A 24,749-nucleotide genomic window follows, 5' to 3' on the forward strand; every position below is an offset into this window, starting at 1 on the left:
GGTTCTTGTCTTGTATGTTGTTGAGTTGGTGCAAAAATATAAATTAAATTCGTGGTTTTTCATGAAAATCTGAAGTGAACTATGATGAAATTTTCCCAAACTAAGTTTTCATCCATCTTTGTATCACCCTCGTCAATTGCCAGGCAATTTCAAATTTTGCAAAGTCTTTAGTTGAAAAGAAAATCAATGTGACCTGTGTTAGGAACTAGGAACCTGCCACTCAGGCTTTTTAAAAGTACTTAGCGACAAATTAATTTTTGCTGCCTCTCTCTATGTTAACTTTTCAACATATTCTCTGACTCTCAATGAGAAATTCAATTCTCAGTTCATCGCAGCTTTAAGCTCTCAATGGATTTTGAAAGTCCAGACGTTGAAAAGGACTTTCCTGGATTGTACGCCTCTGAGTCAGGAAGAAGAAGCAACGAAAGTGACTGTAAGATTACAAGCTGTCTCCTGCATCCCTTTTTTGCATGTTTTGTTACCCTCCTGCATGATTCTAGTGCCAGTCCTTAGCTGCGATGCCCAACAACTCTTTCAAGTGCAGCCAGAAATTAGGTTTGTTTACATTAATCCTAAGTATAAGTCTGTAAGTATATGTACTGATAGTAGATTATTGTAACGCACTGAATGTGTTATGAAACTTTGTTTCCTTGATCTCATTGTTACCTTTTGAAATTGATACTGATACCCAGTTGAAACTACATTTGTCAGAGATTTTTTGGGGATGCGTAGAAAAACAAATCCCGCTCAGACAAGTTGACACTTGGTTACCTTCTGTTTGCAAACAATTGTGCTGCCACCATCCTAGAGTGATTGTGTATCACCCAAGGGCATCAATGCCGCCTTGTATGAATGCCCAAAACAATCTATTGCTCATGAGGGTCAAGAGTAAACAAATGCCAACTTAATGAACGCTAACTCTAACTAACTGCATGTTCACTCTCTTGCTCAATCAACCTCCTTGCAATACGGAATGCGGAGCTCAAATATACACCAACTTTGTATGTCTGCAGTTTCTGAAAGTAGACAGTCACAGGAGACTCCATAAAATTTTTATTTTAGTCTAGATACTCTATAAATCAACTGAATTAATTTTTTTCTCCACTTTTAAAGTCTCTGTTGTCGGAAATATTTCCAATAATTGGAGGGTTTATCGGTGTTTCAGTTATATTCCAATTGGCGAAAAGTGTGTGTTGGAAAAACTTTAAATGTGTAAATCTACCCAAGCCCAGTTTTATCTAGTGTGACACTAATGTCAAGCTGTTGTCAATCAATGAAGTGCAGGAAATCTGTTGAACTGAATTCCACTCCAAGTGGTTTTTCCTTCCGCTTTAACCACATTTTCATCTAGAGCTAGTACAGTAGTTGAAAGAATTACAAACTTTCTCAGACTTTTGTGGTGTCTTCTAAGTTTTTTCCTCTTATTTTTTTATTTTTATTTTTTACGAGTTTACAAAAATTATGCATGAACCATGACAGGGACGCACATTAGCATGTTTTCTAGCCGTCTAGTTATTTTTTAGTATTCAAAGCTTTTTAAAACCAAAATGTATCCAACCCCTTTATTACTGATTATTCATTATTTTCAGTCAGTGATGAATCGCACGAGAAACCATCTAAGAAGGAGTTGCTGATTGGGAAAAGGAAAGAGAAGAAGGAAAAAGACTTGAGGTATGCAACGTTAGAGGGTGAAAGTTCAGTTGATGAAGACGCTGAAATCAAGTAAGTTTTGCTGTTTAACTTGTAATTTTAAAATTTTAAAAGATAGCAGCCACATCCCATTACTACGAGCTTGTCCAATGATGATCCTAAAATAAAGGTCAATCCAATAGTCTTCTTTATCAGGTTTAAAGATTGCTGATATGTAGCACTGACGTATAATACAATCTAGACCGCGCATTGGGCCCGACTTTAGGCGGGGAAGGTAAGACAGCTAGGGGGGTAAATACGTGCCTTCAGCCTAGTTGATACCGCCGGATATACGAGCTAAGTGTACCCGTATCAGGCAACAGCACTGATAAGACTGGCATTTCCATTGTCTCGGTACGTATTGCCGGTACACTTACTGGGTGTTGCTGGGTTGCCTATCGTCTCGCCTGAAGGGACTTTAGTCTTGCCGAAATTTCCTAATGCGCGGTCTAGATTGTATTATACGTCAATGATATGTAGACATAGACATCTGTGAATCTAGGTAATTAAATAGTAAAATGGTGCTGGGTCCACGGTATTTTGCGGATAAAACAAAGCTAAAATGTTCACAAAATCCATTTACTAGTTTGAGTCTAAAATTTTGAGCTCTAGTCGAAATGTTTGAACTTCTTGGCTTTATTTTCCCTGCAAGAAATGTGGACCCAGCACCATTTTACCATCTTGTCACATTCATCTTGGGCCATTTCTTAGTGTTGTTTTCTTGAATCTAGGTACTTTATAACTTTTTGAAGGTTTTTTTCTTGAAAATTCCATAAAGATACTAGTGCTTCGCATGTATGGAACATTTAAACCGAGAAAAAAACACTGATTGCACAATCATTACATGTCAATTGGAATAGTTAACCACAATCAAGGTGTCGGGAATTAGGAATGATGATGCCTGTAAACGCATGTTGAAGTCATACCTTTTTTTTTTGGTCCTTTCTCTAATAATCAATCTGTCCATGTCCCTCGACATTTACTGTACCTAGCTTTGTTGTCAGGCCGTAATAAATTAATTTGTTTTTTATTATTGTCGAATTTGCATCAGTTCAAACATTTCAGTCAAAACCAATCCCACTATCATGGAGTCAGGATGTATGTTGAGATTTAATTGTATGGAGTCATTTAAAACTTTAAAACCGCCCTTTCATAATTTCATTTTTGGAAACAACCTATCAGTGTAGAAGTGTTTGTCTGAATACATTTGATCCAAACTCTAAGCACTCTGTAAATACTACTACTGATAATCAACTATTACCATAAGGGCTCTTCAAAAATATGTTTTTGTAACCATTGTTTGTGTCCATACTTAGCGTAGTTCATGTGGAATTAGGCTTTTCATCATTGAATTATACTTTTTTTTCCTCCTAATGTTTTCAGGAGCCCACTGAAAAGTAAAAAGTCTAAAGCTTTCAAATTTTCTACCAAGAAGGACAAAGACAAGGATAAAGAAAAGGATGCCATCGAAAAAGAGAAGAAAAAAGACTCCAAGAAAGACAAGGAAAAGAAAAAAGATATTAAATTAAAGGATGTGAAGGATAAAAAGAAGAAGCATTCAGATGGAGCCAGCGACATTGCCGGTTTGTTATTACCTTTGTTTTACCACGTATCTCACCTTGTTTCGTGCGCCTCATTAGGGAGCAAAAAGTTGCTCATTGAGTGCCTAGTCCTAAAATCTTAGGCTTGAGCTTTGCACTGCCATGCTGCGTATCATATAACACCATTGCAGTAATTTTAACTCTACCTCAGACATTTTACAGACTATGTTAGATTCTTTAAACTGTCAGATTCTTTCAGCCCTCTTGCAAATCATATAATACTCCACTATTTTTATGGATTTCAATCACTTCCGCTGGTGATTTTGGGTTGTAGTTTTCATGTATCCAGGCATGTTATAGAAAAATTAGAATCATTAAAGAAAGCACTTTAATTAGTCAAAAAATTTACAGAAGACATGGCAGAAACTCAGCCAAGTCCAAAATCTCTCTTCCTCTAAGTTTAAACCTGTCTGGAGCTATTGGGGTAAATTTATTGTGTTTCTGATTTTCTGAGTTTTAATTTGGTGCATTGGTTTGACACTTTCATCAGCTTGTTAGGACATTCTAAAATTTTCTGCGACAATCTCTACCTGTAGTACATGTTCTCTCTATAAAGGGATGTCCAGATTTCATGTACCTCACTGGCTCCCATCTCTGCTAGTAAAACTATGTTTATAACCATCAGACTTATAATTAGAACTACATTAACAAGTGCAGCCGAGTTAATCTCAAAGAAATTTATCATGATAAAGATTTCTGCATCGGAATTACTGGTTTTTTGGTGCTTCTAGAGGTGAGGATACACTGCAGATGAAGCTCCTCACATAAAAATCTGATTCTCTCACCAACTTGTTAATCAAGAACTTTGAATCAATAAACCAAATTAAAACTTTGTGAATGAGGATGAGAGGAAATCCAACAAATGCTTCTATTTCCAACTTTTGTGTTGCATTGATTCGGAATGCATGTTTTGGGTCTAATCCTAATCTGCAGGTAATCACCTCCTCCGATTGGTCTTTTGTGCTTCTACCTCTTCAATTATTTCAATTTATCAATGTTAGAATTAAATAAGTCCAAAGAACAAAATAAAACGAAGCATTTCCTTGCCAGTTGTTTACTCCTAATTTTTATTTGGATGCATTTGTTGTGAATTGTGAAAGAACGAACCTATTCCTCAACCCAGAGCCATGAAGTAACTTGAATAAGGTGACTGCTGAACGAAGAGGAAATTCTGTTATTTAGTCTGAAGGAAACTAAAGTCATCTGAGTAGAAGAAATGAACGGCATCAAGAGAAAAAAGGGTATAGATATTCAATGCTAAAGTTTACTGTCGAATAACTGTTGAGAGACTGTATTCAATTTATTTTACAGACGAACTTCCTATTTTCGGCGTGCCTCTCGAAACAGCTGTAAAGAGGAACCCGTGCCATGATGGCATTGATGTGCCACTTGTCTTCAGGCTCTGTGTGGATCGTATCGAAGAGTCGCTGACAACAGAGGGCCTTTATAAAACAACAGCAATAAAGTCAACCATCCATCGCCTTAAGCGAGCTGTAAATCAACGGGAAACAATTGATCTCATGGCCTACGATGTCTTCACTGCGACAAATCTCCTCAAATCTTTCATCAAAGACCTTCCAGAACCAGTTTTCCCACCAGATTCAGTCAACAATTTTCGTGCCAGTGAAAATAGTGGCACCGCTGCTCAAAGTTTGGTAAATGGTCTCCCTTATTTTAATAAACAGTTTATTAACTGGCTCTTAATTCATCTCAAACATGTTGTAGCTCAAGAAAAGTTTAACAAAATGACGCTACCTGTGGTAACATCAATTTTTAGTCCACTTTTGCAGATTGATTCCCAAATTTTATCCTTTTTAATAATTAATTCTAGTGTTTTTTTTCCTAATTTCAATTTAGTTAAGTACATTCCTCCCTTAAGCCCAAGTAGCACTGTTCTGCCAGATACAAGTAAAGAAATCCTATCAGAACTCAAAAAGCAAGAGTCTGTCTTAGGGTTGATTCATTCTGAAATGAGCACCGGCTCTGTAAGCAAAGCTAGAGAGGAGCAACTGTGGGAAGTGCAGCGCATGATTACACAGTTGAAACGAAAATTGAGGTCGCTTGGAAGGGAGTCACAGCCCACAGAACCAAACATCAAAGAAGATGAGTTTTCTCTAAATTTAAGTCTGCAAAAACCAGTACCATGCTTTCCCGATAATAATCCCCCAAGCCAGGTAGAAGAGAAACGAGAAAAACCAATCAATGAAAATTCGACTAGAGTTTCGCTTAAAGATAAAGAAGGTCCAGTAAAAGTGCCAGACATCCCACCAAAAACGCAAGAGGCTACCAGAGTCAATGACTTCCCAGTAAAAAACAGTGAAGCTCCAGTGAAATTTAGTGAAGTCCCTTTGATACCTAATGAAGTCCCATTGAAACCCAGTGAGGTCCTGTCAAAGCATACAGACAATACTTACAAAGTCAAAGAAGTAGCACCTCAATTGAAAAGTGCGACAGAAATGGAAAGTTTAGCAGAGGACCTGAATTCTGTGGAGTTGAAAGACTCAGTGAAAGCCAGAGCTTTGCTTTTTGAAACTGAGGAGTTGCTCAATATGATACTAGACCTAAAAACGAGTATTGTAGCAGAAAGGAAGGAAATTGAGAAATTGAGAGATCTCTTGTCAAAGGCAGGTTTAAGCTCTGATGTCGATTTATGTTTAAATCTAGACACATGTGATATTTCGGAACAAAATACCAAATTGCGCAAAGAAACTTTGTTCTTAGAGAACCAAGAGATGAACCTTGTGAAGAATATTATAAAAGAAAGAGAAGCAATTATTGATTTAAGAGTTCAAATTCGAATGCTCGAACAAAGTGAAGGTTGACCACCGATGCTTGCAGGTAATGTTTCCTCTATTCTTCATAGCAAGCTTAATAAATTGAGTGCACTAGGCTGAAAATCTTTCCGTGTTAGCTTGTAGGAATTGAATTTTCTGTCAAAAAATTCTCTCTTTTTTCCAGTTAAATACTTACAGCGGTTTTATGTAGAAACCAACATAATGGAATTGTTCATTTCCGAAAATTGAAATCTACTTCTAGTTACGATATATTTTAAAAATCGAAATTAAAAAAAATTCAGTCAACCTTTGTACATACATATCCTCTGATGTCAGCTCTGTGTTTCCAAAGCTAAAGTCATTTCACGAAAAGAATTCGTTAGGGATTTAGCAACATCTCATTATTTTATTGCAGTACATTACAGATATTGGTTATAAACAAGCTCTGTCTCCTTTCGTCTCTTGTTTGTTTGTAAGAGCCATCTCTTCCATTTATATTTTTTTTCTTAGTTTTGTGTCGCAGGCAGTCCTCCTCTTGATTATCTTAAATTGCAATAGAAAAAAATAAATTCCGGCAGTTACGAAAGCGAAAATTATGCATGATCAGTTTTAGCGGAGACCATGAGATATCACCTTTTGTGATTTTCATTTTTGAGTAAGTGAAATAAATGGGCTCCGTCTACCCGACCTGCAGACCACACATAAAAATATTGCCATAATGCATTGCGTTGTTTCAACACATTTTGGTGTCCTTTTGCTAGGCTTTCACTTACATCAATCTATATTAATCAATATATTATCTTTTAAAATAATATCTCTCTGAATGAGTGAAATAGTCGATGAAGTAGCAACCTTAATTTATACCGCACCTGTAATTATGCTTAAAAAAATGACCTGCATTTTTGCAAAGGTCTTGAAAATATGAGTAGACAAAATTTGACAAAAAGATATACCATTGTGTCAGTAAAATGTTATTTCTTTGCTTGGTAACACCATTTTTAAAGATTTAATAATAGAACTACGAGTAAATTTTCAAAGTCTCCCTAAAAAGTCATATGATCTTGGTAATGAAACCATCAGAGTACATATCTTGATTTAAGAATTTCAAAACTTCCTTTCACATGTTATTAGACGAGAGTGCTGAACTTTTAAGCATGGAATTATAGAAAATATCTACTGTAGCAGAGAGGAATAGTGTAAAGCCTCTGAGTATAAAAATGAATCATCAGCCATCAATCAAGAAAATGGCATTAATGCATGATGTAGTAAAGCATGAATCTTATTTAAGCATCGGTTTTTTTTTAGCTTGTTCAATTAGTTTTAAATCTATACTTATGTGCATTGATAGAGATGCGAAATATTCGCTTGTTAAATAGTTTTATTTTGTTGATTGTTGCAAAGGAACCTACCTTTTGATTATGTATTTTAAAAACAAAAATCCTTTCATGAAAGTGGAGTATTTAATAGGAACAATTCAAATTGATTCGCTGCCTTTTGCCAACTTATTGCATTCCATTTCTTAGTGGAAAAAGGATCCCGCAAACCAATTATGGGAATAAGTGCCCACACCGGTTTCCCATTTTTTTATCACATTGAACTTGTTTATTGATCTTGATAAGAAGTCATAATAGTGTCAAGTTTCTGGGAGTCTCTGTTTTTGCTTGGACAAATACATGCTCGGATTTCCGCGAACTGCAGCCAACCCATCCTTGAGTGTTGAAAGGAAGAAGGATCTTCCTAAATTATCGTCGCCATGCTGGCTTTATTTAATATGAATAGCATCGCAACTTCAACTGCAAATTGTGCAAGATCGGTGGCTTGTACAAACTTGCTGCAACTCAAATTATTGATCGGGATCTATAGACGAGTTTAATGCAATGATAAAAATTGGAAATCAGTGTGGACGCACATCTCCATAACAGATTTCCGGATTCCTTTGCAATTTATTTTTCTATGTATTAAGCAGTCAAAATTTATTGTTGTTAGGAAGGAAAATGTGCAGAAGGAGAAAAGACAATATTTATTTGTTTTTATGATTAGTATCCCTAGGATTAGAAGCGTTCTTAGTCTGTTGGGTATTTTTTAAGCTTCAACGTCAAAAATCTGAATGGGAAACAATGTAGCATCTCCTCCTGTTAATTTTTCATGTATTAATAATTCTATTTAAATGAAAATCTTATCTATTTTTAAAGAAAGATGTTTAATTCTTTTAAAAAAAAGAACTCTTGAAAGCTGCTTTTATTTTTTTAAATTGTTAAGTCTCAATTTTTATTTTCCAGTTTTCATTTTTGAGTTTTTAGAGCACCATTGCTCAGTGCTTGCTCTCCAGTTGTCACTCATAGTGTTGTGTGTAATATTTTCTCTCCCTAACTTGCTACTCGTACATTAAAGAGATGATTTTAATAAGTTATGGGAAGTTATAGATAGCTGCTGCTTTCTACGAAAAGCCTAGTAAAATTTATCTGAGCAAGGGGCAGTAGGGGAAGAAGGACATTCCAAAAGTATGTGTATTTGTCAAAACACAGTGTGACTTGTGTTTAATTTCATGATTTTTGGATACTTCGTGATAAGCTTCTACTGATGTCTCCACTTGCTTAAAAAAACTGTAATTTTCTAAATAAATCAGCCTTGATATCTTTGCGATGTTAGCATTCGATTTGTTATTTGTTCTGCAGCTTAGGTATCATTTCTTTTCTGATAATCAAGAATAGTGGCACATTAAGGAAATTTTTCTGAGGATGCAGATCCATAGGAGAGAGTAGTAGAATATGCAAACAAAGTTCAGTTTAGAAGCTGAAAATTTATTTATAAAAGCACTCTAACAAGCCACTGCCTTCGTATATTGATTCTTGCATCTACGGGTCTGTAACCAGACTTTTGGAACATCCTATTCATTTGATTTAATTGTTCAAGATGATTTTTCTTTTTAGAGGACTAAAGGCAATTGAAAATAAATAAATTAAATTTATTTTGACAGGAATACTTCAGATCACAAGGGGTACATTTGACAAGAGTGGTGATTACATCGCCTAGTTACAATGAACAAAAACAATTAAAATATGCAATTATTAAGAGTACATACAAACAGAAAAGTGATTTAGAACCACAATTAAGGTACGGAGCTAACAAAATGGGGAGCAAGCGCCTGAGGAGAGTTTGGCAGAGTTTGACTCTGTCTGGAAAATGGAATGATTTACTTCTTCTTTCCTTGGGCTGCGACAGCTTCCATTGCCTTCTTCACTGTTTCTTCATCTCCCAGGAACTTCATAGACACAACAGGTTTGAAGTTCTCGTCTAGCTCATAAACAAATGGAATACCCGTGGGGAGGTTCAGTTCCATGATCGCTGCATCTGTTAGCTCTAAAACCAAAACAAGGGAAAAAAGCTACATCAAAAAACAAGACATGAGCTCAAAATTGTTAATCTTTTTCACAATAAGCAAAAATATTAATCAGAGCTTGCAGTTCCTTGACAGGATTTTCCTGATGCAACAAATATGACATGTACACATACATCTTAAAGTAGATATTGCATGGGAGGACAAAGTGTCTTTACCGGTTTTTTTAAAATTTTCTTAAGTAATAATCATTTCTATGCACCATTATACATAACCACCTCTAAACTGAAATAATTGAGGAGATAATAAGCTCTTGTTCAAAAGTACCTAAAGGTACTTAACGAACGGAATCTTGAAAAGTAGTAGGTACCCGGAATGATTCAGTGGAATCGGAACTAGAATCAAAACTTGGACCATGGCTTTGACAGGAGTGGAACCAGAATTACTGGCCCAGAACCAGGCTCCAAACTAGTCCCAGCTGATGGTGAAATTTTTTTTATTTTTTAAAATAAAATCACCCTTAATTGAGGCGTTGGGTGCAAAAAGGGCATTTTTTGGTTCGGTGTTCCAGGATCTCCTATGCTAATTAGTACTTTCCAGAGGAAACTATTGGCTGAATTTTCTAAAATTTTATGCTTTCAGTACTGTAAAATCATAAAGGATATTCAGTAAAAGTTACAACATTATGAACATTTGCTTTAATCATAATGGATGAAACGTTAGCGGAGATTTTGAGGCACTGCGACCAAGAAATGCCTTTTCAGCACCCACAGCTTCAATGATTCACTAAAAACAGTCTATTTTTTTCTGATCAAATGGCAGGATTCCATCCACAGTGCTCAATTTAAAACTGGTTTCACATTTGAGAGGACCAGAAAATTATTTTATTCAGGGGTCTAATGAGACGATGACAAGTTGCAGAATTTGAGAATGATTTGATTACGTCATGTACCAATTTCCTGAAAAATGAATTTTCCTCAGAAAAGTCTTAAAATTATAAAAATATCAACAATTATGTAACCAGCGCTTCTTCAGGTTCAAACCTGTGCAATTGCTGAACCAAGCACCCAAAGAAATTTTATCAATAAGTTGAACTTACGATCAAGATGCTTCACAATGCCTCGTAAACTGTTGCCGTGTGCTGCAATGAGGATCTTCTTGCCTTCTTTTAACTGAGGAATAATGGTGTCGTTCCAGTACGGCAAAGTTCTTTCAATCGTGAGTTTGAGAGATTCAAACTTGGGAAACTGGTCCTTTGGTGGACCATCTTTGTAGCGAGCATCATTGACAATTACATCGTAATATTTGTGGTCTGGTTCCATTGGTGGGGGTGGAACATCAAAGCTTCTCCTCCAAATTTGTACCTGTTGAAATTGAATTGTAAATGAATGGAAAACATAACTCCTTAGAAATGCAGAAACAATTTAAAAAGTATACTTCAGTTGTAACAATTTACTTCCCTATAATAACTTCTTTCCCTATAATGGAATCATATTGGACCCATACTTAAATGAATTCATTAGATCCAATAAATGGATTCAATGTTCAATGAATCCATATCAATTGATCCCATCATGATGGAATATGAATTCGGTGGTGTTCTTGATACTGGCCCACACAGGTTGGTTTCTTGATGAATTGAACTATTTTTTTTTTTTTTTTTTTACGAAAATACAGCCTTGAGTATATTTACCTGATCTTCTCCGTATTTTTCAGCTGTTTCAGCCTTGTTTAGACCGGTTAGACCACCATAGTGTCGCTCGTTCAGTCTCCATGTTTTACACACTGGTAAATCTTCTTGTCCAATCCCTTTTAGAATTGCCTCTAAAGTCTTCTGGGCTCTTGTCAAGACAGAGGTGTGTGCGATATCAAATTTGAAATTGGCGTTGGCTAAAGCTTTTCCAGCAGCAGCTGCTTCATCCACACCTTAAGAAAAAATCCGAAAAGTATCAATCATTAGTCATTGTTAATCTTGCTAATATTGGTTTTAGTGAATGGTTTTCAAAGATTGAAGATGCCATATTTTAGTGGCATCTTGTCAGAGGTAGATTTCCTCTCTGAAAGTCTGAAGTCATGCAGAAATTTGTTCTTCAATTGAGTAGGGGTAAGTAATATTCTTTCAGTATTTTTAAGCTCCAGTCTCCACAAACAGATATTGAAGCTTTCTGACTTGAGTAGGTCTAAGAGCAGTGCGACACTGGAAAGTTATACTGAACAATTTACCACTGCATGGGTTGATGAGTTCATGTTCCCAGAGTAAGACCAAAGACGACGAAGTGTCTGATAATGATCTCGTAGGTCGCTCTTTAAAATAAAACCTAACATTGGATGTAACTTCATGATCAGAGATACATGGTCTCCCACTTCGGCTGATGATACGTCATGTTATTTTAGTTTTTTCATTACGTCCCGTCTCAATCTGATGCAACTTGAGTGAGTTGTGTGATAAGAATACTGAGTATTTCAGAGTACTTTTTGTTGAAAAAAACAGAGATCTCTGAGTACTTGCTTTGGAATTGCTTGAGTTTGAATAGAGAGCTAATATTAAGCTGAAGATGTTGGTGAGCAGTGACAAGTCTTACCTTTAGGACTGAGATTTGCATCATACCATCCACAGAATAAATTCTTCTGATTCCATTCACTTTCTCCATGACGAACCATAACAATAGTGTATTTGGCCATTTTTGAAGCTTTGGAAAATCTGAATGGGTAAAAAGTAAGCACTGAGCACTCTAACACGGCCCGGGTAATGTGTAGAGGTCAATGAGGACGCTAAAGTAAACACGACTTTCGGTTCGGAGCCGCGATAAACAACGTAAACACGAACTTTCGACTTTTGACAGCTTTCAACGTTTTATGATGCTCCGATCACAGCAGAGATTCATCATAAACCAGATTACATTGGTTTGTGTCTTGCGTGTTGCATCCTGCGTCTTGTAAGGCATCAAGGGACCAATGAGGAAGAGGAAGTCGTGAGAAAAAAAGTGCGAGTCTTTTTATCGGATAAGGTGCTACTGTCAGTTTTGTTTGTTTCGTCTTCGTCTGATAATAAATTCAAACTTTTCTCTCTTCGTGTTTGATAGTCGAGACCAGGATTTTAATTGTATATCAATATAATTTTTGCATTAAAGGTTGTGTGCGTGAATTATTTGTGGCATGCGTTTCTTGGTTGACCCTAAAGTTTATTCTGTCATCAACCCTTGCTTTACGTGAGCGTGAGCTGCTGGCCGGAGTAGGAATAGCTTCGGGGTGTTTTCTGAATTGCTTTTCTTTGGCATATCCATGTCAAATGACAGTTGAAGCTTTTTATTCCTAGTAATTTTGAGAATATTTATTGCTTTATTTCGCGAAATAATTCAAGTTTACCCTGATGTACGTCCGGTAGTTAAATTTTAATCAATAATGGAAGTTACTCCTATGAGGTGAAAGTTGGAAGTTAAGAGCTTTTGCAGGACAGCTTCCTCAGCAACAGTGATTTTTAAAAATTAATACTTGTTTGATCTATCAAAATATCGTTCCTCTCCACAATTAAATCAGTGCACCATGGATATCTGCATTTGGATTATACCCATCCATGTATGTAAGGTGTGATCGGAGCATCAAGTCCGTTTCTATTAAAGGTAAGATCTTTTACATCTTTGGCCTGATATGTTTTCAGATTTGCAGTATTATGCTAATGTCTAACTTCTTAACTATCACTTTTTTTAAAGTTGTTACCAGCGGCTGGCGTCTTAGGCGTTAAAGTGGTTTGACGGACATTGTATTTTGTGTCAAAACCACATGCGATATATCGCATGCTGTTCTGACCCAAAATACGGCATCCATCAAATCACCTTAATGTAAGTGTGTTTCCTTCTTTTGGGAAGAAGTCGGTTTCAAGTAAGAAATGAGAGGCCTCAGAAATGCAGACTTTTCTCTGCTTACTGGTGCTCTCACACTGGCATTAATCCTTTGATTTCTCAGTCAGTTCTGCACAAATTTCCTTGAAACTCTCAAGATCTATGTGTCCGTATCAGATCAGTCACCTTCCAAGAACGTTGGGCTGAAAATTTTCGAAACGTAACAGTCAACAAGTTCAGTGATGAGCCTCCTTGAAGCCTCCAGTTTGTTCTTGAAGAAAGCCATATTGTAGCCGTGTTAGTTGAAGTTTTATTTTTTGTTGTATTTTATTTTGTTTTCTCAAAACTTTGCATTCTCAAACTTAGCGGGACTAGAGGGGCTAGTGGGGCTTGAGGCCCCACTTAAGGTGTTAGTGTATAAGTTAGCATTTAATCCAGGTTCTTGGAAAATTACATTGGAACCACACCTTATCTTCTACTCCAACCCTTATTAGTTTGCTTATGAGGGGAGTTTTAATTCTGATATCATTTTTTTTAAATACCTATGAATAAATATGATTGAATACTCAAGGGAGTCCTTGAGTATTTTATGTTCTATACTGCAAGCGTTTCCTACTTGTGAACCTTTTTTTGCTCCTTCTGGCGCACAATTCCAAATTTTCCGTGGAGTTTTTTGGGCAATAATTGGACAGAGTTTAACAGAAACATACCAAGTTGCATCAAGTTTGAAATATGAAAAAGAAGCTTGAAGTTTTACTTCTTAAGATTCAATGTTACCCAAGGACAAAACTAAACAACTATTCTCTTGTTCGAAATAATTTTTTTTTACTTTGAATTTTTGGCAGGAGAAAATTTACAACTAGGAAAATGAGTTCAAAATTATTTCCGACTCATTCTGTCTTCAAAATACAACCAGGGGCGATTTTTTTAAACTTGATTTAGTCAGAGAAGAAGATTGACTTCTGGTTTAAAGTAAACCTAGGTACCAAAGGAATATCATGTACGAAAAAGGAACCATGAGCTTGGAAGCAATTACTGAAAATAGGATTTGCCCCTCAAGGGTATTTACTTAAAGTGAACATACACAAAAAAGCAACAAGCTGGCGGATCATAATCGTTTTAGAATTGAAATAAGTGTCCTGCCAGGATGAAAAATTGTAATTTTTGTAATTTATCTATTAAAATTGTCAAACAGAATTTTAGGTATGACATTCCTACCTAATACATAGACAGGTTAGTGCATGCTGCCCATACCAGGAAAATCTGGTATTCATCAGAGAATGAAGAATCTCAGGGAAAACCAGGGAGCCTGTCCCTGAAAACTGAAATTTCTTCCTCTTCTGCTTTAAGACTATAATTTCACCCTTTTACTTGCCGAACATCTCTAAAAGTATAATAGTTACTGAGTTTATTGGTGTGCAAAAATAAATTGTGGGAAGGGAATTTCAAAATTGTAATGTAAATTTCAAGTATCTAAGTACTTAATGAGGCGGGGGGGGGGGGGGGGGCGCAGAGCCGGGCATTTTCCTGGTCCACTTTTGAGTCGGTCTGGGGAAAACTGCTCTTTTGCCATTTCCAAAGTGAGAGAATCTTTCATTGGCCAGATAATATCAACATCAGGAACGGTTTTGAAATTAAAAATTTGCATGTACGCTGAATATTGGCTGAAGAATCCACTACTTAAAATATGAAAAAAAATCTACATTCATATCTGGAATTCTGGAGAGTTATATCGTTTTCCTCAAGACAATCCCCGCAAAGTGGGAGACGACTTTGATTCCTCATTTGGAAATGAGCTCCTAAAAATCAAGGGAAAACAAGGAAAGGAGCATGGCCAAGAATTCTAGACATCACGGAATGCGCACCTAATGTTGTTATGTTTTTACAAAACCGTTGGAAAAATCGCGTAACTGCCACGATATTGAGGTGATATACGCGTAATTGTATCATATTTCCTACAAAACCGATGGAAGAATCGCGTATATGCTATGATTTCAAGGTGAAAAACGTATCCTCTTGTATTTTATTTTAAAACCGCTGGGAAAATCGCGAAATTTTCGAGGTACCGAGATGAAAATCACGTATAGCTAAGTACTCATGTTTTTACCAAACCGCTAGAGGAAATGCGCACTTTTTGAATGTTCACGGAAATTAGCTTAAAAAGGATTTGTAAATCAACAGGTCAAAGTGGACACTAAGCGGGCAACTATACGAACTCCGGAGTAGTCATGTGGTATCACGAGAACATGAAGGCGCTTGGCTCCTAATACTGTCGTATATGAATGTAGATATTAAGCACGCATCGTTAAATGGATTGAATTTTGCAAAAAGGAAGCACAAGCATTCCAGTGTCGCTAAGATTGTGCAACTTTTTTTACCTTGCAGATAGAAACTGATCATCTGAAAAAGTTTTATCTTCACTCTCTATAAATTATGAATTCATGACAAAAATCACGTTGGTGAATTTAATTTTTTTCATGATCAGGGTCGGATTTCCCTACTTGCCGCCCATGGACAGCCTGTATTTTGCCGCCCATGGATAGCCTGTATTTTGCCGCCTCCTTCTCATTCGTTCTGAGACAGCAATAAAAACCATGAAGTGAACGTGCCGGAGGGCATGAGTGCATAAGACGCGTTTACTCGTGTTAAACACATTTTTTGCGAAAGCCTTGTCACGGAGCTTTGCGCAAAAATTAAGCTCCGTAAACATTTCTCTGTGCAGACAATGCATTCTATTTATGAGAAATGGACGAAAAAATTGTGAAAGAACAAACTTAAATGTGGGTTAATAATTTAAGTTCCGCTGCCGCGTGCGCCGCGCTGACTGCACTGTGTTCGGCGCAACGCGTGAAGTATTCATGCGGTCTAGTAGGCGCTATGCGTTTCACGCTAACCGCTGCTGACCGCACCGTGTTTGACGCAATGCGTGAAGTATTCATGCAGTCTTGTAGGCGCTAATATGTGTTGCATGCCGACCGCCGCGCCGAGGGCCTCTCCTTTTTATCTCAAATCCTCGTCATCATTGCTCTCTGCACCGCACCGCTCCGAGCAAAATTGCGTGTTTGGTTTCTCTTAAAACTCGACTAATTAAAGGTGCTGTCTCTTGTATCAGCGAAAGACGACAAAATTAGAACTTACATACTCTCAGGAAATAAGAGATTTTGTTGCCATTTCTCGTTTGTAGTTTTTACTGAATCCGATATTCTTTTATACCCACATTTAAAAAAAATTGCAAAATTTGCCGCAACTAATTTTCTGCAAAGAATTTAAGTTGTTCAATCCTAGAACATCAGAATGCTCTTGGTTCCTTTTGCAAAATGCAATCCAAATGTGGAAATCAATCGTGCATCTCTTCAAGCTCCGGAGTAGGCATGCGGTATCAGGCTAAAATGAAGGCGTATCTTTGCTTTTCGCCTTTCGCCTGCCGCGATACTCATGGACCAACTCGTAATTACTAATCTTTTTACTTCACCGCTGGAAAAATTTCGCAAATGCCGCGATATCGAGGTAAGAAATGCGTAATTTCTTTTCCTGTTTTTACAAAGCTGCTGGAAAAATCGCCCTCTCTTTTTCCGTAGTACTAGTATGGAAGTTGTGTATAGTTCCTCATACTGTGTACTGTTTCTACAAAACGTTTGAAAAAATTACGCACCCAGTTTTTGAATATCAATGGAAATTTGAATAGAATCCTTTATGAAACAACGATTCAACACTACAGTCAAAGCGGACACAAAACGCGTGACTATTCGAACTCCGGAGTAGGAATGTGGTATCACGCGAAAATGAAGGACCCTTTTAGCCTCTCATCTGTCTCAAAGCACCGAAATTTAATATGTACGTAGGTATCAAACAGGTACCTGCGCTTTTCACAATTGAAACGACGCACTATGGTCCGAATAGCCGGTTTAAGCGGCATTAAATCAGATACGTATGTTTAAACCTCGCAACATGAGTTTTCAGGGGTTTTTAGGGTCGCTGAGTGCAAAAATGCTAATATTCTTCAGGAAAAATCCATTTTTAACATTTTTATACTTTATATAACTGTGGTAATAATTTGTTCACAAACCTTCAATTGAGGCTTATGCTCCAAGTTGATGCGGTGGAGCAGTTGGCATCGCGTCTCACTTGTCTTCTTGAAGGCCCGGGTTCGATTCTCGGTAGAATTTTTTTTTTTTATAAGATTAAAAATTAATTTTACATTGGATTGACTATAAGAAGCTAAAAGTAGAGCCTCGTCAAACACTACTATCAAGGGAACTTGAAAAAGACGGCTCAGGATAATACTTCTACGTTTCATGGCTCCAGAGGCCTACTTTCAAGTCCCACCGATCAGCCGTTTGAACTTGTTTTCGTCTGCCAAGCGAAACTTAAGCTTAAATATATCCATTTTTATAGATTAATTGTTTGAAACATGGGTAAACGTAAAAAAAAAAAACGTTTACGGGACCTCAAAGTGGCTTCCTAAGACAATTTCATTGCTCGGGAGCCTTACTTTCAAGTCCCACCGATCAACCGTTTAGACTTGTTTTCGTCTGCCAAGCTAAACTTATGCTAACATATATCTACACTGATAGATTATATGTTTGAAACACTTAAAACGTCAAAAAAAAAACTTTTACGGGGCCTCAAAGTAGCCTCCCGAGGCGATTATTTGCTGTTCTTGAGCACAAAGTTTCAATTGGTCCCGATCAACCCATCAACTCGTATTATTCTGCCTGGGCAGATTTAGGCTCTAATGCATTCGATTTGCTAGAATATGACAATGGAACATGATAAAAGTCATCGTCAATGGCATATGATAGCTAATTGTAGTAAGTGATAAGAAACGCGAAAACGTCATTTTTCATGAGAAATAACTTGAGGCTATGGTGGACTATGGTTCTGCCACTAGACTTAAAGGTAGTCTAGAGTCATGACAATAACTTCCGAGTAAAATTACGAGGTGCTCAGAGGTGCAAAGGATATTTTTTGGGTCCTACTTTTGCGATTTTATTGAAAAAAGTGACTATGTCTAAGGGTTAATCTAGAACATTAGATATGATGAAAAAGAACAGTTTCAGCATGAAACATCTTAAACTTATCTTGTATTTTGTGAATCAAGTGCCCAAACACTTTCAGGTACGGTGAAACGACGAAAACAAGCCCTTAAACACAGCACTGCCGCTCGGTAACTGGAATCGCACTCATAAAGTGCTCCGCGCGCCGCACTTCCCAGGCTTGTCACATCTTTATTAGTGCTTTAATCGAAGTGAAATTTTACAGGAGTCTTCTCTACAGTATGTACTATCGATCTACCTCTTAAAATCTAACTTTTTCCAAACTTCACTTTTTCGATTTATTGCCGCTTAAACCGGCTATTCGGACCAAAGTGCGACGCGCGACGCGATAAAATCAAAAGCTGGGTCAATTTTGACCGGTGCTCGATGTTACTATACCAAGACTTATGATACACATATCCCACATTTAGTCGTACCTCTAACTACCAGAGTTTTAAGGCAATTTGCATCTTGGTGTGAACGACGCAGTTTATGTTTGTTTGGTTTCCAATTTTTCCAGTAGGATTTCGCGGGACTTTGATTAACTGCCGTTTTGGAACCGTCATCGATAAATACCTCGAAAAAAAAGTGCAGGAGGCACGGGGACCCTCTTGTTTTCAAGGTGGCCCCCACGAAATTTTGGAAGAGTCGCGCAAGGAGTTTTCAGCCGCATTGAAAAGGGTGTACGTGGTTATTCCAAAAATTACTATGTTTTTTAATGTATAATATAAAATTACTATATGTAATAGTAAATTTCGCCCGTGAAAAATTTGACTCTGTGCATTACTTAAGTACATGGACGGTTACATTTTTTTCTTGCATTTAAAGCCCAACGAATACGGCATGGAGTTCCGTAGCCTTCCTTGTATCCCTCATATCAATCAAGTTGCTTCAATTATGTTGGAATCCGTGCTTGGCGTAGCGCGACTGTTGCGTCGAAGCTGATTGAATGAACCTTCATCCTGGTCATTTTTCGAAGAGTCCAGGGCGAGGCGTAAATGATATCGATATCTCCCCCTTTGAAGCTATGCTAAAGAATCGAATAGCAAAGTGTTCGTCGCGAACATCTTGTTAATCGATCCTTTTCCATAGGTTTAAACGACCAATCAATCGATCCATCGCAAAGTTCGCCACGCCACTAGAACAGTCCCAACACGCAGAGCAGCACGCAGTTGTTCATGTAACGCGACGCAATCCGTCGCTGCTGTACGAAACCGGCCGCGGCGCGCGGCGTTAGTTCGACATATCCATTCGTGAAAAAACAAAATGTGTCGATTTTTTTTTTTAAATCGCAGTCGAATTCACCGAAGACCTCCAATTTTTCATCATCAATATCATTTCCTCAAATTTTTACTGAAGCTCGAGAAAAGTTTCAAAGCGGAATTTAAAAAAAGTTTAGTACGGCAGTATACATATACTTCGGACCTCATCCGTCAGCATATCGTTCCCCTACAATCAACAGAAATACAAACCCACTTACATGCGATGAACCCAATATTACTACCAAAATTCTGAAACTCTTCACCTCTCTTCATTTAAAAATCTAAATTTTCGTAAATACTTCCATTTTCAAAATTCTCTGTAAAGACGTTAATAGCCTGTGACGCTGAACGTCTTAAAATATACTAACTAACTAACTAACTCGTCCTAGCATTTAATGATGCACGATATTTTGCCCAGAAAGGGAGAATGTATAAGCGATTTCGAGCTCGACTAGTAACTTTCTCCTGTCGAACGATTACAGCCCTCCAAGAATATTCATTATCCGAAATGTTGTCTCGAACTTAGAGTTGGTACTTTTTTATTGAGCTCTACAACAAGTTCGAAAAATGAAAACTTTAAAATAGGTATTTTTTCCTTTCAGATACCCTGTTAAAAAAATTGCAACGAAATTCTGTGCCGGAGTCTACACAGTGCCCAAAAACCCTGAGTGCATGATGCGGAGTGGAATCTACGCTCTCTACGGAGTGACATGCACTATTACAGTACGGAATCCACTCTTTTTTCGGAGAGTCATACCCTTTTATTGTGCTAATTTTACTACGTATTCAAATAACTCGGGGTTTTAGGGCGCTTCATTGTCACCTTCCGGCCTAGAATCACAAGGGCCATGCGACGTTTCAACATTTCCGCCACTATTTTATTTTTTTTTACAGACAAATTGTTGGTAGAATCTGTTTTAAAATTTCACTGAATTTTATCGGCAGCCCAAAGAAAATTTAGTGAAATTTTCGGACAGCTTCATTGAACAATTTCTCTGGACAAAAATAAATGGTGGCGGAAAATTTTAAAGGTCTCATGGCGCTTGTTATACTCAAGGCCTGGATACACGCTCAATTTTCCATCAATTTCCGAGCAAATGGTGACTGGTGCGCATGCACCGTCTGCCTTCAAATTTCTGCGGCCTGCAAAAATTTGACCGCCATTTTTGTCATCGTTTTGATCGGAAATTGACGGAAATTTGAGCGTGTATCCAGGCCTTTCGGCCGGAAGGTGACGATGTAAACTCCGGCACCGAATCTCACCCCTCAATTTACAACAGTGTTAGGTAGAAGGCATTCGGGATTTTTCTTTTTCTAAGTATGAGTATGATTTTCTCAGCGAATGAGCTACTTTCGGTGAAGGAAACTACCTTATGCGATTTTTAGTATCACCAGGGATTTTTGGGCGCTCTGAAAACTCCGGCACCGAATTTCACGACAGTATTTTGGCGGGAACCGCGAAGTGTGACATTGAGGCGAGTTCATTGGCGCCTCGGACGCTGGTGTTGGCCGGTGAACGCGCATGCGCGAGCGGCGATCAGTCGTGCGTGCGTTTTCACTCTCTGAATCCGTCTCACTTTTCTGTTTTCATTGGGCGTTTTTACGCTAAAAGGAACTATACGGACAGGGTTTGCGTGCAACTTAGTTTCTTTTAGCATACATAAATACATCCCATCGTCGCTTTCCGTTGCGTCATTAACGTAATCGCTTCGTCGCGCACTCTCATTTTCTAACACATTGTACGCCCCGCCGTGTGAATCCTCGCATTTGTTGAGGTAGGATATGCGTTGGAAAATTGGGGACGATCGGGGAATTAGGAGTCGTAGAAATATCAGGCATGGTTCGGTCGGGAAATCTCCAGTGCAATTAGGGAATTTAGTGCGGAGAAATTTATTTTTGCGCAGTTTTTGTGCATGCGAATCGGAGTGAAGCTTAATGTGGTAGGACGATCCATCCGTTGGCTATCGATCTATATTTTTTTGAAATTGGGATTAACTCGAGGTTATTTCTGAAAATAGGAACATGCACTGTCAGCTGGATACTCTACTCCGACTTTACGTGAAAAATGAAGTCGTTGAAACCTAAGTGGCGGGAAAATAGGCACGGGAGGTGGATCAATGCTTGATATGATTTATACGAAATCATATGATTTTTTTAGTTGTTTTAAAGCTTAAATAATTCACACGCAAAGTTAAGGGTATATATACACAGTTTTTTAGCTCACACCGCCGTACCAACTTTCAGTGTAAGACTTCTTCGAACTAACTACGCCACTTTTTTTGGGGGGGGGGGGATGTCACACATCCATGGAAAGAAAGATTCTATTTGTGAATTTCCCAGGAAAAATCCTCATCCTGTTTTTGTGATCAGAAAAACTTGTTGCCTAATTATTTGACAGCTTTAGGATTTTTTTAGCCCTTGCGATTTTATTTAAAAAGTCTGTAATTCCTCTTGGGCTGTACTTGTTATCCAGGTGAATAATTAGCATAGGTATATGTGTTAAAACTTCATAGATTCACTGTAAAAATACGACTTTGAAATTGTATGAATGCGACGGCATGAAGTCTATCTTCCCGAAAATAGCCGAGAGACTTTTTTTATTAAGAAGAAAATTAGAAAGAGCCAAGGAATTTAGTAAAATAACAATTTTTCGGTTCTTTTTTCTTCTCAGAAAACTACTAGAAATCTTGATGTCAGGGCTTATCGTCAGCCACCACCATGGGATATTGCCAGAATATTAGCAAAATGTTTCATGAATTTCTTCTACCTTAATGATTTTTAATTCTCACCTTCCTTCACAATTTTTGAAAATACGTTTACAAGAACACTATTAGGGAATTTTTGGTTTTTTGATTTTTTTTCTTATTTCCCTTTTTAATTTTCAAATTTCGGTCAAAAATCTCATCAAAATACTTATTAATATTTCTGAACAGTTCTTATATTTGTAATTTTTTGCTAATATATTGAAAGTATGAAACAATTTGGAAAACTAATGGATATTCCCAAATCACTGTACCCACGATGAAACCACAAGGTTTCTTTCGTCTGGATGCCAGGTTTGACTGTTCGAGTGTTAAGGGCATGTTATCCATCTGGCTGCAGTGTTGGTCATCATTATTCGGAAGTTGCGAAACTTCCCCACGGATGGAGCATCTGGCTCAAACCAGTAAAAGCATAAAAAAAGTTGTATTTTAGATAGGATGCGTCTGCGGTTACATCATGCGTACAGCTCTGTGTTCTGTATTCTCTGCCTCCATCATTGCCGCCGATATTTTACTACTAGGTATCTCCTTTCTTTTTTTTCTTTTTTTTGGATTGTTATGAGTCATCAGTAAATCGTGCAATTATAAGTTGCTCTGAAGTATAATTCATTCCCACCTGTTCACGGTCGTCTGTCACTGATTTTGTTCTGTCCGTGCATTCTTCCAAGATGTTGGAAAAAACTTCCAAAAATTATATTTTTCGTCGTGAAATTCGGAAACGCAACAGCACGTTTCCATCTGGCTAGTGGAAAGATAGCATCCCGCATCATAAACCGCAGCGCCTCGCCGCCGTCTGAAGGTTTGCCACATTTTTTTAAGGGATTGAAATAAATGAAAACGCGTTTTACATATTTTCAATGTTTGATTGTATTTGAATCACGCACATTTTTTTGAATTTGGTTTAATCAGTATAATGGAATAATTCTTTTCATCGTGCTATACCTGTCAATTCCTAAAACGAAAAGTCGAATTTCATCGATATGAAACTGCTCGGCAGTCCATCCTTGATCTTTTTCCTAGGTTTGCTCATTTATAAGCTCACTCTCTATACCCTTTAACTACTTAGCTTCAAGGAGAGAAACATGAATCGAATGAATTCAGGAGCTAATTGAATGGCTTTGAAGTGTGTTTATATTAAAAAGCCGAGTTAATACTGTTTCTCACAATTTTTGCTGAAATGGAAAATCGGATTATGAAATACTTAGACTCAATATTGAAAAATTGTGACAGAATGATATTTGGACGTGTTGCTTCTAAACCTTAAACCTTAAAACTAGCATCAGGGCTAGAGATGGGATGTTAGCGGACTTGATTATCAGTGGCGTGGCGTGAGATGCGATGTATCGATTGTAATGCTATTTAAACCTGTGGTAAATAATCGATCATCAAGGTGTTCGCTGCGAACACCCTGTATATCGATCATTTTCCATAGGTTTAAATGGCATAACAATCGATGTATCGCAATTCACGCCACGCCACTGTTGATTATAAGACGCCAGTGACGTCAGCGTGGACGACCGGGACGAGGATCTTGACGCCCGGAGTCCTTAAATCATGAGCCCTGTCCACAACGCCCTTTGCCCATGCCCAAGGTTCATGAGTGCCGCATGCAGTTTTGCCGTGCTAAGGAATAACGTCGTATAAACATTCGAATGTTGCCAAATTTCCAGCTGGATAAAACGTGCATTTTTGAAAAAATTTATTCACATTTTTCCTTGAAATTTTCATATATTTTAGATCAAAGCACGAACGAAATTCTTCGAAAAATTTGAAGAAAAATATTTACAAATTTTCCCGAAAATTCATGCTTTATCGAAGCAGATTTAGCAACGCCTGCTCATACGGCGTTTATCCTTAGCACGGCAGAGTTGGCGCTTAGTTCCGTCTTGTAAACTTCTACATTGCTTCTTATCCAGCTTTCTAGAGCACATTTCATCTTTCCTACTTGTCTATAGTATCGTTTAGCAGAAATACGTCCACCTCATGAGCCGGTACTTCTCATTCTAACACGCGGATTTCAGAAAACTCAAGTATTCTGTTATATTTCTTTCATGTCCGTCCAATGAATAAATAAGGATATCTCAAAGCTCAGTTGTATCAACACTTCCTATGTATGTACAAGTGGAATCAGTACTATAGTCTCGATGCCTACAAGTTCCCGATAAAGTTGTGAGTCACCTCTTCCTCCGTTCGAAATCGACCGCGCAAGGCTCCTTCACCTTGTAGTCTTCCCTTTGGCGATCACTAAAATTATTATGTGAAGATAGTTCGTCGATTGATCAGTGGCGTTGGGCGCTTTGCGATTTATCGATGGTATCAATTCAGTGAGCAGCAATGCTCGAATCGACCAATGCCATGAGACTGCAAACGCCAGTTTCTCGTTCATAAGTTGATTTCGGAAATTTTCAATGGTTCCACTGTGTTTTCCGTACATTTTTGACGAGAAAAC

The 24,749-nt window shown here is 37.6% G+C and overlaps 3 protein-coding genes across 4 annotated transcripts in view; 2 read left to right on the top strand and 1 right to left on the bottom strand.

Annotated features, from left to right (window-relative positions):
• Positions 1-4: 4 nt before the first annotated feature.
• LOC109035412 (ralA-binding protein 1) lies at positions 5-8,712 on the top strand. 2 transcript variants are annotated; one of them, XM_019049026.2, is made up of 4 exons: positions 5-433; positions 1,590-1,722; positions 3,073-3,272; positions 4,602-8,712. In XM_019049026.2, exons 1-4 carry the CDS (start codon positions 349-351, stop codon positions 6,110-6,112), a joined length of 1,929 nt encoding a protein of 642 aa, XP_018904571.2. In that variant the 5' UTR covers positions 5-348; the 3' UTR covers positions 6,113-8,712. The 2 variants fall into 2 exon arrangements, with proteins under 2 accessions (XP_018904571.2, XP_018904572.2); XM_019049027.2 differs by having other exon boundaries at positions 387-555.
• A 296-nt stretch (positions 8,713-9,008) lies between these two features.
• On the bottom strand, positions 9,009-12,232 carry Pglym78 (phosphoglyceromutase 78). The gene is made up of 4 exons (XM_019049039.2): positions 11,984-12,232; positions 11,095-11,327; positions 10,501-10,765; positions 9,009-9,424 (listed from the first exon to the last, which is right to left on the bottom strand). The coding sequence occupies exons 1-4, from the start codon at positions 12,081-12,083 to the stop codon at positions 9,258-9,260; spliced, it is 765 nt and encodes a 254-aa protein (XP_018904584.1). The 5' UTR covers positions 12,084-12,232; the 3' UTR covers positions 9,009-9,257.
• Positions 12,233-12,373: 141 nt separating this feature from the next.
• Positions 12,374-24,749, top strand: part of LOC109035413 (alpha-1,6-mannosyl-glycoprotein 2-beta-N-acetylglucosaminyltransferase) — a 79,502-nt gene continuing 67,126 nt past the window's right edge. Inside the window, exon 1 of the mRNA XM_072299489.1 lies at positions 12,374-13,021. The gene's annotated coding sequence lies outside the window, so the exon portion shown is untranslated. The remainder of the gene's footprint in view (positions 13,022-24,749) is intronic.

Source organism: Bemisia tabaci, chromosome 4 (assembly GCF_918797505.1).
Source record: "Bemisia tabaci chromosome 4, PGI_BMITA_v3".
In the NCBI taxonomy this organism is placed as follows: Eukaryota; Metazoa; Arthropoda; class Insecta; order Hemiptera; family Aleyrodidae; genus Bemisia; species Bemisia tabaci.